This window comes from Bidens hawaiensis, unplaced genomic scaffold (genome assembly GCF_021521415.1).
Source record: "Bidens hawaiensis isolate Kalapana, Puna unplaced genomic scaffold, B.hawaiensis_p1.1 tig00006076_1, whole genome shotgun sequence".
NCBI lineage: Eukaryota > Viridiplantae > Streptophyta > Magnoliopsida > Asterales > Asteraceae > Bidens > Bidens hawaiensis.
This window is the reverse complement of record NW_027491402.1, coordinates 1,147,302-1,163,616: the sequence shown is the minus strand read 5'-3', so window position 1 is coordinate 1,163,616 and position 16,315 is coordinate 1,147,302. Positions and strand designations below refer to the sequence as shown.

Sequence of the window (16,315 nt, the reverse complement as noted above, 5' to 3'; positions counted from 1 at the left end):
AAAGCTCGTTGAACCGGTTGTTGTAGGCGTCGATATCCGTTCCTACCATTGTGTGGTTCCAGAATTCCTGCTGCAGACTCTGGATCTCTGCGCCAGAGCAGAACTTTCTCATCATCATCTCCTTCAGTTCTTCCCAGGTCTTGTGAAGAGCAACTTCTCGCCCCAAAGTCTTCACTTGAAGTTTCCACCAAGACGAAGCTGCTTCTTGGAACATGCATGTCGCGTAAAGAACCTTCTGGTTCTCACTACATCTGCTAATGGAGAGAACTGTCTCCATCTTGTCAATCCAGTTGTAGAGCCCAATGGCCCCTTCGGTACCCTTGAATGGCCAAGGCCTACAGGCCATAAATGTCTTATAGGAGCACCCTTTGTCCAAGGCTCCTGAATCGGGTTCTGGGGTCTCGTTCTGACGACCCTGACTTGATTCGGCCTTGCTGGCCTCATGTGTTGCGATTGCTTGCGCGATTATTTCCGCGAGTTCCTCGGGTGTCATGGTAATTCCCTTGGCTTTAGTTGGAGGCATTCTCGCTTTAAAAGAGAATGAAAATATATCAAACTTAGCGCATGTACTCTGAGCACATAATGTTCTTTATCTTTATTCACTAGACACTGTGTGACCCGTGTTCCTAAGTGTGTGTATAGTTTTTTTTTTTTTGAAAATATTCTTTGAAAAAATATTTCATGCGATTCCCCAAAGGTTATAGTCTAGGTTAAAACTTCTTTTCCTAGTTCGCTATAACCAGTGCTCTGATACCAATCTGTCACACCCGGCCCTGAGCGGCGGAAACAGCCGGGCGCGCGCGAGTGGGGATTGATAATTAAGCACGGGCCATTGCAAACATTCAAAGTAAGATTTTCATTGCGCAGGAAATGTTTAATACAAATACATTACATTGTTTAAAAATTACATAAAAACATCCAAGTATAAAAATTGTTGAAGATTTCCACGCCATATCCCCTTGCGCGGCGGGAACAACCACGCGCATCGAAGGGATAGAACTAAAATCTTCCAAAAAGCTAGTTTTAGATGTTCAGCGTGAGGTGCTCTAAGTGTGACTCCATGCGCTACTTAGTTATCTCCTGAAAGACACGTAAAACATTTGAATCAGTATAAACTGAGTGAGTTCACAAGTTTTAGTAACTTGATAAATCGTATTGCATCATAATCTTGATAAAAATCATTCTGAAACATAATTCTGATAGCATCATTAAAACACATGCTTGGTAAAACGTAGTTCTATCAACATATTCTGATAAAATCGTTCCGCGGGTTACGCGCGAACATTTCTGGGAACTGTGCTCGTCTGTGTAAGTGGCACTGCCACTACGAGCGAAATAAGTAATACTGTCCCGCGGGTTACGCGCGGACACTTCTGAAAAATCGTGCTCGTCTGTGTAAGTGGCGCTGCCACTACGAGCGAATTAATACCGTCCCGCGGGTTACGCGCTGACGTTGTGCCGGAAAACAAGGCGCTCGTCTGCGTAAGAGGAGCGACCTCTACGAGCGGGCTCAAACCCATAGTACTGCCCCATGACCATACTAGGCACTCGTCTGTGTAAGAGGTGCGACCCCTACGAGTGGGCGGATCAAACCAGCAGTCCCTACCCTTAGAGTTCCAATGGTAAAGTGATCACTTACTCGAATTCTGGCGCACATACATCGTAAACCAAAGATAACCGTTTGCATTGCTCATCATGAAACATAATTTAAACATAATCGTTTACATAACTTGTAAGTATACCATGATAAATCGTAATTTAAGTACGTGTCCCTCGCCCCGAAAACAGTTTAAAAATAGTGAAAACAGTGAGAATAGGGGCTGTGAGACTCACCTGTGGTTCTTGTTAAGGGATTAATCGAGATTCGGGTTTTCTTGGTGTTGGCCTCGGAATCGAAGGTCTAGAATACGATTAAATAACAAGTATATATATTAAGATCAAGAATTAGGAGAATATAAGGGTTGGAAAGCAGGTCTCAAGGTTATATTCTAGGCTTACCTGGTAACAGGATCGGAAACGAAAACAACGGATGCTTGGGAGATGATTAGTGCAGGTTGCAGTTCTTAAGAGAGAAGTTTGAAGTGTGTTTTGGGTGATAATTTAGGTTACATATTTATAGGCAAATTCAAGGGAACACAATCCCTTGCTTTAGGGGATTGTAATCTCTTCATATCTAGGTGTAGTGATGATAAAGTATGGAAATTATTATTATTTATTTAAAAGTGGAGTAGTGGATAAAAGATTTTGATTTGATTTGGTCAGGACATGCAGGTCTGGGGTTGGTGAGAATAGGGTGGCTGACAGTTGACTTTTCATGTTACAGTGTGCTTTTTCAGGAACTTTTGTCAGTGTACAGTAAAAAGTGGAAAATTTCTGAAACACGCTACTGTTTCCTTTTGGGCGGGAGTAATCTCCTTACGTCTGGAGAATAGACTAAGTGTTCTGTGCGTATCGCTTTGTGCGCATAGCTTTCTGCGTGAAGGACATTTCTTTGCTGCGGGTAGGCACGTAACCTTTTCGCAGTTAGGGACATTGAGTTTCATTTGTAGATTCTCCAGGTGGCCTTGGTATTTCAACATAGTGATCAGTTATGTTGAAGTCAATTCCATCTTGGAGCTTCAGACAAACTAGCTCTCAATGTTCCCGCCATGCGGGGAGGTTAGTTCCCTTCCGCACGCGCATAAACGATTTAGGATGCACCCGCCTTAGCATCATGCGGGATGGTCAACCCATTAGACAACATAACGTTAAGGTACATGAAAACATAAAGCCAAATCATTCGCGCATGGCGCATATAACATATGCCCACGCTGGTTCTTAACATGGCGCGCTCGCGCAGGGCGCACATAACAAATGCACGCGCTGTTTCTAATATGGTGCGCTTGCGCAGGGCGCACATAACAAATGCACGCGCTGTTTCTAATATGGTGCGCTCGCGCAAGGCGCATATAACATAATTACCTAATATTTAGGTTGATTACTTGGTTTAAGGGATTGGGAATTTACCGGGTGTCACAAAAATCCACAACCCTACATGATTATCTTTCAAACTCGTAATACTATCCCATAGACATTTTTTCTCCGCCGTCTCTTGCGGTGCATACACATTCATAAGATAGAAAATCTACTCCCTACCCATAACTTTACTCTTGATAAACACAGTTCTTGTCCTCAATCACCTCTAGAGGTCTAAACAAAGAGATGTCCCAAATACATAGGAGACCCCCTGATCTATGGTTGCCCCCACATAATCCATCACAAACGAGGAATTATCCCAAATTAATTTACCTGTTTTTTCTCCAATTCTGACACTAGAATCTCTTGAATAGCCCTAAAAGAAATCCCTTCCTTCACTCTGATTTGTCTAATCTCATTTAGTGGGCCAAATTGTATTATTTTATCTGAAAATATAGTTTTTAAGCATTCTTAGCCAATTCCTTATCCATATCCATATAATTACACTAAAAATCATTACATTTTATATTTTATATTCAATTAAATAGTACATTTTTTATACCTTTATCATTATCTTTTCTCTCTACTCTACTCACAACCGCTTTCAGAAAATATTAAAAAAGTTATACAATGTGTACAGTAAAACCTCAAATTTAACTTTTTCATATAACAGTTACTTTCATCTTCGCTCACAACTACTCATAATCATACAATATAATTTAACTTTCGGGCCTCTCGCTTGAGGCTTATAACCACATAGAAAGCTAGAGGGATGCAATCGGTAAAAAGTCAAAGTTAAAGGTTTTATCAGCATTAGCAACTAAATTAGAGGACTTGATGTGAAACTCTCATACAAACTTGTTGACCTAAAACCCTCCTTTCTGAAACCCTTATTATTGTTATTATTAATCACCGCCGAAGCCCCAAAACCCTGTAGACAAGAAGAAATCATCGATGGCGGAAGAAGAGTACCAAATTGACCTTGGCAATCTCACCGCTTTCGACCCTCATCACCAATTCTCATCTCTTCCTGATAACATTAACAGGTTAGGCTTCTTACTTTATGGACTGCAAGAAATTATTACTAGTTTTTATCAAAGATTTTTGTAACACATGGTGTATTATTATTATGCTGGTTATTATATGTTTGCTATACTCTGTATTCTGCTGGCAGTGCCCAACACAAATAAATGGCCCTTCTATAATAATAATAATTATTATTATTATCATTATTATTATTATTATTAATATTATTATTTTCAAATCTGATTGTCCGTTACTGATTTACTTCATTACTAGACTCTGACCCAATAACATTTTATTAGATTGTTTAATGTTTAATGAACTTGTCCATATTATTTCTTGCTATATTGTTTACTTGATCATATTAGGGAGGATCTTGTGAAGGAATGCATAGCCCACGGTACTAAATTGATTCAAGCCGTTGCCGATGCTCTTTTTAACTTACCTTCCACGGAAGATGCATCTGGACCCGTTATCTCATTGCCACCACCAGCCACAAAATTACCCAGAGAAAAACCTGTATGCTTTATTCTTCCTGTTATTCTCTGTTTTAAACCGCCATTAAAAGGTTATTTTTGTGTGTGTGTGTAACTCATGTAAGACCGTGGTCTCTTGCAGCTGCCAAAGCCCAAACCTCCAACGAAGTGGGAGATCTTTGCCAAAAAGAAAGGTAAGTACATAGCAGCTTAAACCATTTTTTAGTCACCATGAGCAACCGGATAAAGTTTCACTTTTAGTCAAGTAATTGTGCTGACCTGTTGGCTCATTTTACAGGCATCCAAAATCGAAAGAAAGACAAGCTTGTCTATGATGAACAAACGGGTGAGTGGAAGCGTCGCCATGGTTATGATCGGGTCAATGATGACAATGGCCTTCCAATTATCGAGGCAAAAATGACTGATGGTAAGTGTTTGTATAATTTATAGTTTAGTCTTTGTATGCATAGTGTTTATTTCATGAAATGTGGTACAAAGCCTCCGGTTTAAGTTATTTTCTTTTGATGTTCTGCAGAGCCAGGAGTTGACCCGTTTGCTAAAAGACGGTCAGAGAAAAAGCAGCGAGTTGAAAAACAAGAAAAGAACCGTTTGCAAAATTTGAAAGAGGCTGCAAAAGTTGGTGCTTTGCCAAGGTTTTGCCTTTTTCTTTCTTTCAAAGTTTATGCCAATAGTTAATAAATTTAGGATTCATTCATTCTGCATGCTGCATACATCTTAAGGGGTCAGTTTTTGGTTTATATCAAACCAAACTGCATTTGGTTTTGGGTTTTTGAAAACCATTTGTTTTGGGCTTGTGAATCTTTTGGGCTCGAATCGAACCAAACTGAAAATTTGGTATTTGGGTTTTTGAAAATTGTTTGGTTTCGGTTGACATTTGGACTTGAGGTTTTTGGGCTCAAACCAAACCAAACATTACCAAACCTGTAATTAGGTATTTGGGTTTTTGAAAACCATTTGGTTTTGGTTTCAGTTTCGACATGTCGGCTTGAAGTTTTTGGGCTGGAAAAAAATGATTCAAACTAAAGAGTTTGGGGCTAATGTTTTTTGTTAATTAATGATTGATTGATTGTTACACAATGGGGTTTCAATTTTAGTCTACACAATTTATTACAAGTTTGGTTTTTTTACTTTCACTGGTCGGGTTTGGTTTGGCTTTTTTGAGGACGAGTACATGCAAAACTGCAACCGAACCGGAATTTGTGTTTCTGAGAAAACATAAAACCAAACCCATGATTTGGGTCGAGTTAGGTTAGGCTAAGTTAGTTATTTTGGTTAGGAGTCGGTTATTTACAAGGCCTGACCCACCCCTACCCTGCTTTCCTATGTGGCAGCCATGTTCAACTTGCTGCAACTTCCTTACCTATAACCGGGACCCAAACTGCACCAAGAAAAGTTGGCAAGGATGAGCTACAGAATGTAGCAGGAATGGCAGCAACATCAACCGCCAGTGGTGGTAAATTTGACAAAAAAATGGCAGGTGAAAAGCCCTCCAAACATGATAAGAAATACAGGAAGGTGTGTGAAACAGACCCTCAAACTATTAGCTTACGACATTTATAACCCAATCTATCTGTTTAATCTTCACTGTCACGTTCTTTGTTTCCAGTTCCTACCTGTTGTTGAAGGATCAGGAATGGGCTCGTTAGAGAAGCAACAATCTGACAAGATTGTCAACAAGTTAATGGCCAAAAATTCTCATGAAATTCTCAATGTTGGAAAGGTAATAAGATTTATACACTTTTTTGGCTTTTCAGCTTCTAGGGGTGGCCAAGCAGGCGGCAAGCCAACCTTTTGACATGTGTGTAAGCGTGATGGGTTGGTGAGTTGAATTGTTCAACCTGAACACGACCATTATATTTCTTAGTGTCAAAAACATCAACCCTAACTCACACACACTAAAAATCATGTCGCTCGAACCTGAACTCATTTGTCTAACTGTGCCCAATGGGTTGGCGGGTAATATTGAAGTTGTAAATGTTGTAATCGGGTTGGCGGGTATTAGTGGGTATTAGCGGGTTCTGTTTAACTAAATAGGTTAAACATGTCAATCCGAACACGGCTCTTTTAATTAACAGGTCGACCCAAGCATGACTTGTTTTGTAAATACATTATACAAGCCAGCCCGAAACATGATTTAACGTGTCGTGTTGGAATTTGCTGCGCCGGCTTTAAATGTAGTTAATTTGTATAAAGCCTTTTAAACGGTTTAGCTGTAATAATAATGGATTTTAATCGTATTTAAAACTTCAATTATTTCTAAACTTTCAGGTAAGTACCTGATTTTAACTTCTTACCCGTCTTCTAAAGCAAACTGTTTATAGACTTTGTTATATTGAAGTTAGTGTTCATTTTAATCTTCTTTAGCATTCTGTATATTGTCAAAATATTTAGACATTGATATTCTGGGGTTTATATTCATTTTACTACTTTGGCATCTGGAAACAGGCGGTTGACATGTACAATGCAAAGAGTGACAAGAAGCGAAGAAATCAGCAGGGGAAGTCGTCTTCATCAACATCAAGTAAATTGAAAGTGAAAAAGAGCCCATATAAAAACGCATCAAAGAAGAAACCTTCAAATAAAGGAAAATCAAAGTGAAAACATGTTTACGGTTTTGTTGAATGATTTAAAAATGTTTCAGTCGTCAATCAGGAAGACAAGTAGGTTGTGTTTTTGTACTTGCAGTGGAATCATTTTATTAATATATATGATTTATATTTCCACCATATTATGCACACCGGTTTTTTACATGTGGTTACCGCAGTTAGATCCAGTAGGATCAAAAGTCTGTTTTTACTATTTCAGGCTTTAAATCTTCCCTTTGAAAACTTTGGTCTTACCATTTCAACATTTGGTATTTTAAGTCATGAGTGTCTTGACTTATTTCCTTAACGTTTTCTCTGCCAATGTCTAGAAACAAAATATGGTGTAACTGGTTTCTTCATATTGGCTTTATTGCTTGAAGAAAACTTTACTAGAAAATTGAATTCGATGTAGGTTTTGATTAGCATTTCTCCTTTGTGGGCAAATAAAAATTGTCCGCTCTTACCTTAGAGCTGACTAGTCTTGTTTCACAATCAGCCCATGGAGCCAATTGTTTTGCAACTGCTTGGATGCACTTCCTTATGTTGATGCGAGTAGTTGGCTTTTTGGTGTGTGAGAACCATTAGGAAGATGCATGGCATGTTGCGGTTGATTGTCACATAGAAATGCCAATAGCCATTAATCCATTATAAGAAGCTGATGCATGAATTCTGAGGATCTTTTGTATTTGAAGTTTTAATCTTTTGATCAAAGTTTATCACTTCGCTCTAATACAACTTGTTGGTTCTAAATTAATATGTGAAAAAGATCAAACTCGTGTCTGTATGTGGGGTGTTATTTACTCTCTTTTGTGAAACACAATTTGATTTCATTAACAAACTAAGTGTCTAGTCTAGCAATCTAGAAGACGATTACATGTTCAAAGGTCAAAGCCATGATTTATAGTCATTGTATTATAGAAAAGGTATGTTTTGTTTGTTCAGATCCATGATTTATAGCAATTTTGTATTTTTACGTGAAGCGTATGACAAGATTCGTAGTTTTTCCTTTTATTTTTATCATTGCAATCTTCTTATCAAAAGTTTATCAAAGTCATCAATTTCACAATCACTGAGAGCTTCAAAAGTTGCCTTCTTGTCTGCCTGCTTATCCGTATTAGTCCTTTTCTACTATTTATTTATTTATTGTTGGAAGTCACTTTCACATAAACTTGAAAGGGACAACTTGAGTTTTCATTTTCACTTTCCGGATTAAACATAAACTTGAAAGTATAGAATAAAAAAAACTGTACACATTGACCAACTTATGGTGCCTTTCAACTAACGAATACGACTAAACCGACCTGGTAAAAAGTTTTATACAAATTATAAATGTTCATTTTTCATATTCTTATAAAGGGGAAATTTACACTACTTGGTGAAATAGGTTCTTTTATAATCAATTTAAAACCATCTGCTAGAGGTTGTATGGATAATTCATTAATATCTTGTTCATTCGCAACAAAATATTTTCTTTGTGCGTCGGTAAAAAAAAACATGCTTTTTGGGGGAGAGATACTATTTCAGCAATCGAGTGAATCTCGAAAAGAGGATTGAGGGTTGGAATAAATGTATAACAAGAATTATTGGAATTCCTTGGGCACATTTGAGCCTCCAACAATTATTTCAATAATTAAATATCCGATTTACCCTATGGACGAATATGCAAGCATACGTTTCATGCAATAGACTTTTTTTTCCACTAAAGGCTGTACATTTCACACAAACAATATATCAAACTCAACACTGATGTGACTATAATAGTTTTTCATCGCCAGTATATATAACGTACAATGTAAATTATACGTTGGCAAGTTAAATTATGGAATGGCAAGAATAACATGGTCAGTCTTTTAAACAAACGATCCGTAAGATGATGATGAAAAGAGGTGAAATTGTGATGTTATAAAAAAATTGTTTGAAATAAATTGACGTGTTTTCAAGGCTTCAATAAAGTGAGGTTTGAATGGAAGATTAAACTCCTAGCTTAATGAAAGTTCTTCATGTTTAATGATTTTACTAATGGCACACACTAGTAGGAGGGAAAATTTGCCTAGTGTCACATGTAGATATTTGTTTGTTTGATCGAACCTAATGGTGGTGGCTCTAGAAAGAAGTTATCTTTTGTGTTGAAAGATGATGACGTGGGTACTCCTACCCATTCACAAGGTGAAGCTTACAAGATAAGAAAACTTAGGAATATAGAAGTAGCAAGCACAAGCTGTCAGGCAAGGAAGCTCGAAGTTTCCCCACAAGATTCCTAAGTTAACCAGGAAGCTCTTGCTACAGTAAATGGAAGAAAAAGTCATGACTATCAAAAACCTGGTGTCTAAAGCAAAAACAACAACAACATGACAAACAAAGGCTGGACAAAGGTTGCACGGAAATGGCATGCACCCAGTTTGCGTAAGCCGAAAGAAGAGCTGACCATTTCCCTTTAGGAAGCCTAAGTTTCCCCCAAAGAAGCTTCCGACTACCTATAAAAAAAACATTTCAGCCAAAGGTATATTCATTCTCATTTACTCCATTTCTCTCTACTCTCTCTTCATGCTTACTCCTACAATCTCATTATCATATCATATCACTGATTCTCACGTTGGAGGTTGATCGTAGGAGACCCCCTCCTATGGTGAGACTAACCGATCGTATTTTCTTTGATTGTTAACAGGTTAGGAAGCTTGAATGTGGGAGTTTGAAGCCTAAAATATGACCCTTGAAGTAGGATGAAATTTCAAGAAGAAAACACACAAGGGATTGTTGAATAATAGGGCTATCTATAAACAATTTGTAATCTTATTTCATGATAATCTCAAATGTAATCACCAAAGGTATATATGTGAATGCAAAACAATAAATAAGGAAAATATATTAAATTATTTCATTCTATACTCCCTCGCAAGTTGGAACATGGAGATCACAAATGCCCAACTTGTCCAGTAGAAACCACAACTGTTTAGCACCAAGAGCCTTCGTGAGCAAGTCAGCAATCTGTTCTTTAGTATTAATGTATAATGGCTCAATATCCTTCGACTCCACACGTTCTCTAACGAAATAACAATCCATTTCAACATGCTTCGTGCGTTCATGAAAAATTGGGTTATTTGTTATATGTTTGACAGCTACATTATCACAAAATAATTGTGTCGGGCCGGTTTGGGAGACATCAAAATATTTCAAGAGCCATCGAACCCATAAAACTTCACTGACTGTTGATGCCATAGCCCGGTATTCAGCTTCAGCGGAAGACCTGGATACAACAGATTGCCTTTTCGATTTCCAAGAAATAGGAGCCCCTCCTAGAAGTAAAACATAACCGATTCGTGATCGTCTTGTATCTTGACAACCAAGCCAATCTGAATCGGTATACCCAATAAGATTCACCCCACCACTATTTAGAAGTAAAATACCTTGACCAGGAGTGGACTTCAAGTATCTGAGAACTCTTGTTGCTGCTTCCATATGATTCTGTCGAGGATCAGCAACGAATTGACTAAGAACATTGACAGAGTAAGTGATGTCAGGTCTGGTGGCTTGTAAATAAAGAAGCCGACCCACTAATCGTCGATACTGGCAGCATCAACACGCACTTCTTCATCGTCTTTACCAAGTTTGGTGTCCTGTGCCATAGGAAAAGCACTTGGTTTACAACCCAACATACCACTATCTTCCAAAATGTACATCACATACTTTCTCTGACTGAGGACAAGACCATCTTTGGTTCGTCCTACTTCGATTCCTAGAAAATATTTTAGAACACCCAAGTCTTTGATGCTGAATTTCTGTCAAGAAAACTCTTTGTTTCTGTAATTTTCTTTGAGTTGTTACCCACTAAAATAACATTATCTACATAAATAAGAGCTGCCACAAATGTACTTGATGTTTTAAAAATAAAAAGTGAATGATCAGGCTTAGATTGTTCAAAGCCAAACTCAAGTAGAGCCAATGTAAACTTTTGATACCAATTCCTGGATGCCTGTTTTAGCTCATAAAGAGATTTCTTTAGCTTGCAAACCTTTGTTTCTTTCCCTTTGTCAAAACCTTGTGGAATCTTCATGTAAATTTCTTCGTCCAAGTCACCGTGCAAAAATGCATTATTGACATCCAATTGATGTATTATCCGGTTCTTCTTTACTGCAACTGTCAAAAGTGTACGAATGGTGACAATTTTTGCCACTGGGGCAAAGGTTTCATGAAAGTCAATTCCTTCCATTTGAGTAAAACCTTTTGCTACTAACCTTGCTTTATATCTTTCTATCTCCCTGTTTGGTTTGTATTTTAATTTGTACACCCACTTTGAATCAATTTCTCGTTTTCCTTCCGGTAGATCCTCAAGGGTCCACGTATCGTTAGTCTCAAGTGCCTTTATTTCTTTCTTCATTGCATCTATCCAATTTTTTATCCTGAACTGCTTGCTTAAAAGTCTTTGGCTCATCATTTAAACTGATGGTCATTAAAAAAGCTTTATGCGAATCAGAAAATTTATCGTAAGAAATAAAATTGGCGATAGGGTATACCGTCGAGAACTGCTGGCTAGACTCGGGTGAAGTTTGATCGATGGATGGTGGGAGATTCACAACATAGTCTTTGAGTCGAGCTGGGCGAGTTCTTGTTCGTTTTTCTCTGGTGGGCTCTTCATGTTCTGTTTCTGATTGGGCTGTGGGTTCGGTCACATTGGCTTGCCCAATGTTTTCATTTTCGACCGTGGGTTCTGCCACTTGGGTCGACCCTTCGTTTTGTGACATATTGTCATAGTTTGTATCACTTTGCATGATAACATCATCTTTATGCATATTCTCGTTCATGTCATTATTTAGTCTATCGGTTTCTGGCCCATTTTCTTCATGTATGTTGCTCGTGTTTTCGTGTGGAATTTGATCATCATAATACCATGTTGGAAACTCAAAAGTTTCGGGTTCATCTTCCTCTTGATCAGTTTATGGGTCGTGAGGAAATGTGTTTTCAACAAGCCTCACGTCTCTAGACACAATTATCTTGTCATTCTTTACATCATAAATCTTATAACCCTTGGTACCCCGTGGATAACCCAAAAATATTCCTGGACTCCCCCGTTCCTCAAACTTTTCACCTCTCGTTTCAACATTACGGTAATATGCAAGGCACCCAAAAACCTTTAAATTTTCATAATCCAGTTTTTGTCCATAAACGATCTCATAAGGGGTCTTGTTTTCAATGGCTTCTGAAGGAAGCCGATTTATAACGTAGGCTGCCGTCATGATGCATTCTCCCCAAAAACGTGTGGGCAACTTAGCTTCAAATATCATAGCCCTTTCCGTTTTGAGGAGATGACGGTGTTTACGCTCCACCACTCCATTTTGTTGTGGGGTATGTGGGCAGGTGGTCTCTAGAAGAATACCATGCTCGGTGTAAAATTTGAGCATTCTGTTCGAGGTAAATTCACCTCCGTTGTCACTTGTAATTCTCTTAACAACCTTATTAAACTGTGAGTTGATCATTTTGTGAAAACCAATTAAACAATCACTTGCTTCAGACTTGTGTTTTAAAAGGAATACCCACACAGACGGACTTAAATCATCAACTGTGGTTAAGAAAGAGTTGGCACCTGTAAGTGAAGGAGTTCTATACCTTCCCCAAATATCACAATGTAAAAGCTCAAAACAACTTTCCGTCTTTATTGAACTTATTGGATAAGGTAATCTTGTAAATTCAGCATTACCTGTTTTGTTATATATAAGAGAGTTGGTAACGATTCAGTTTCAATTTTCAATGATTCAATTATGGTTTAGGACAATGAAAAATTGATACTAATGGTTGGGCTTACAAGTTTAACTTACAAATCATCCAAAACCCCGGCATTGAGCACCCCTACGTAACATATTAATTTTTAAAAACTAAAAAGATTATAACAATATCATACTAAAAAAATTATAACAATATCATACTCAAATTGAAGAAAATAAAATGCTTGATTTTATGGTGCACTTTTTTTCCAAAAATATTAGCATACGAAAAAATATTGGTCGTTTAAAAATCGTGGTGGGAAGTTAGTTTAAGATTAAAATTAAAAAAATAATACGGTTAAAGATGAGGGGGAAAATTTGTAAATTAGGTGAATTGTGTTTAAAAGACAAGTTTACCTCTTTTTAAAAATGTATTTTATGCATTATCAATTGTAAAACTCTTAAAATCAAGTGTCTTAATTTACTCATGTCTCATGTATTATATATAGTATAGATAGATAGTTAAGATATAATTGAACAAACTCTAGTTTAATACAAGTAAACTTGACTGTTACAACTTTAAATTAACCTAATTCCATTATGATTTTTTTTATCTTCGTTCTTGTTATAATTTTGCATCGTAGGTGTTTCATTAATCCTTACCATTTATGCTGCTAAAATTATCATTTTACCTGTTTTGTTATATATAAGAGAGTTGGTAACGATTCGGTTTCAATTTTCAATGATTCAATTATGGTTTAGGACGATGAAAAATTGATACTAATGATTGGGCTTACAAGTTTAACTTACAAATCATCCAAAAACCCCGGCATTGAGCACCCCTACGTAACATATTAATTTTTCAAAATCTAAAAAGATTATAGCAATATCATACTGAAAAAAGTTATAACAATATCATACTCAAATTGAAGAAAATAAAATGCTCGATTTTATGGTGCACTTTTTTTTCCAAAAATATTAGCATACGAAAAAATTATGGTAGTTTAAAAATCTTGGTGAGAAGTTAGTTTAAGATTAAAATTAAAAACATAATACGGTTAAAGATGAGGGGGCAAATTTGTAAGTTAGGTGAATTGTGTTTAAAAGACAAGTTTACCTCTTTTTACAAATGTACTTTATGCATTATCAATTGTAATAACTCTTAAAATCAAGTGTCTTAATTTACCCATGTCTCATGTATTATATATAGTATAGATAGATAGTTAAGATATAATTGAACAAACTCTAGTTTAATACAAGTAAACTTGACTGTTACAACTTTAAATTAACCTAATTCCATTATGATTTTTTTTATCTTCGTTCTTGTTATAATTTTGCATCGTAGGTGTTTCATTAATCCTTACCATTTATGCTGCTAAAATTATCATTTTACCTGTTTTGTTATATATAAGAGAGTTGGTAACGATTCGGTTTCAATTTTCAATGATTCAATTATGGTTTAGGACGATGAAAAATTGATACTAATGATTGGGCTTACAAGTTTAACTTACAAATCATCCAAAAACCCCGGCATTGAGCACCCCTACGTAACATATTAATTTTTCAAAATCTAAAAAGATTATAGCAATATCATACTGAAAAAAATTATAACAATATCATACTCAAATTGAAGAAAATAAAATGCTCGATTTTATGGTGCACTTTTTTTTCCAAAAATATTAGCATACGAAAAAATTATGGTCGTTTAAAAATCTTGGTGAGAAGTTAGTTTAAGATTAAAATTAAAAACATAATACGGTTAAAGATGAGGGGGCAAATTTGTAAGTTAGGTGAATTGTGTTTAAAAGACAAGTTTACCTCTTTTTACAAATGTACTTTATGCATTATCAATTGTAATAACTCTTAAAATCAAGTGTCTTAATTTACCCATGTCTCATGTATTATATATAGTATAGATAGATAGTTAAGATATAATTGAACAAACTCTATTTTAATACAAGTAAACTTGACTGTTACAACTTTAAATTAACCTAATCCATTATGATTTTTTTTAATCTTCGTTCTTGTTATAATTTCGCATCGTAGGTGTTTCATTAATCTTTACCATTTATGCTGCTAAAATTATCATTTTACCAGTTTTGTTATATATAAGAGAGTTGGTAAAGATTCGGTTTCAATTTTCAATGATTCAATTATGGTTTAGGACGATGAAAAATTGATACTAATGATTGGGCTTACAAGTTTAACTTACAAATCATCCAAAAACCCCGGCATTGAGCACCCCTACGTAACATATTAATTTTTCAAAATCTAAAAAGATTATAGCAATATCATACTGAAAAAAATTATAACAATATCCTACTCAAATTGAAGAAAATAAAATGCTCGATTTTATGGTGCACTTTTTTTTCCAAAAATATTAGCATACGAAAAAATTATGGTCGTTTAAAAATCTTGGTGAGAAGTTAGTTTAAGATTAAAATTAAAAACATAATACGGTTAAAGATGAGGGGGCAAATTTGTAAGTTAGGTGAATTGTGTTTAAAAGACAAGTTTACCTCTTTTTACAAATGTACTTTATGCATTATCAATTGTAATAACTCTTAAAATCAAGTGTCTTAATTTACCCATGTCTCATGTATTATATATAGTATAGATAGATAGTTAAGATATAATTGAACAAACTCTATTTTAATACAAGTAAACTTGACTGTTACAACTTTAAATTAACCTAATCCATTATGATTTTTTTTAATCTTCGTTCTTGTTATAATTTCGCATCGTAGGTGTTTCATTAATCTTTACCATTTATGCTGCTAAAATTATCATTTTACCAGTTTTGTTATATATAAGAGAGTTGGTAACGATTCGGTTTCAATTTTCAATGATTCAATTATGGTTTAGGACGATGAAAAATTGATACTGATGGTTGGGCTTACAAGTTTAACTTACAAATCATCCAAAAACCCCGGCATTGAGAACCTCTACGTAACATATTAATTTTTTAAAAACTAAAAAGATTATAACAATATCATACTGAAAAAAATTATAACAATATCATACTCAAATTGAAGAAAATAAAATGCTCGATTTTATGGTGCACTTTTTTTTCCAAAAATATTTGCATACGAAAAAATTATGGTCGTTTAAAAATCTTGGTGGGAAGTTAGTTTAAGATTAAAATTAAAAACATAATATGGTTAAAAATGAGGGGGCAAATTTGTAAGTTAGGTGAATAGTTTTTAAAAGACAAGTTTACCCCTTTTTACACATGTAGTTTATGCATTATCAATTGTAAAACTCTTAAAATAAAGTGTCTTAATTTATCCTTGTCTCATGTATTATATATAGTATATATATATATGGGAAGGTTATCATACAAAGTGAAAAATCATAATAAACGTGAGAACTGAACAAAAATTGAATTTTGGGCGATGGCATAATCATAAATAACAAGAAATTGATTCTTCACCCTTTAGAAATACAATCGCTCGGCATCTTCATCAATTTTAATTACTTCCATCAAATTGTTTCTCAAATTCCATCAAAATCGCCCAGCATCATCATCAAATTAGTTTGATTTTAGAACCATCAGATA

At 35.7% G+C, this 16,315-nt stretch overlaps 1 protein-coding gene across 1 annotated transcript; it reads left to right on the top strand.

The window, feature by feature from the left end:
• The first annotated feature begins 3,909 nt into the window (after positions 1 to 3,909).
• LOC143631452 (ribosome biogenesis regulatory protein homolog) lies at positions 3,910 to 7,187 on the top strand. Its single transcript, XM_077100222.1, has 8 exons — positions 3,910 to 4,001; positions 4,347 to 4,497; positions 4,597 to 4,648; positions 4,753 to 4,881; positions 4,990 to 5,107; positions 5,807 to 5,990; positions 6,082 to 6,195; positions 6,921 to 7,187. Exons 1-8 carry the CDS (start codon positions 3,910 to 3,912, stop codon positions 7,071 to 7,073), a joined length of 993 nt encoding a protein of 330 aa, XP_076956337.1. The 3' UTR covers positions 7,074 to 7,187.
• Positions 7,188 to 16,315: the final 9,128 nt, after the last annotated feature.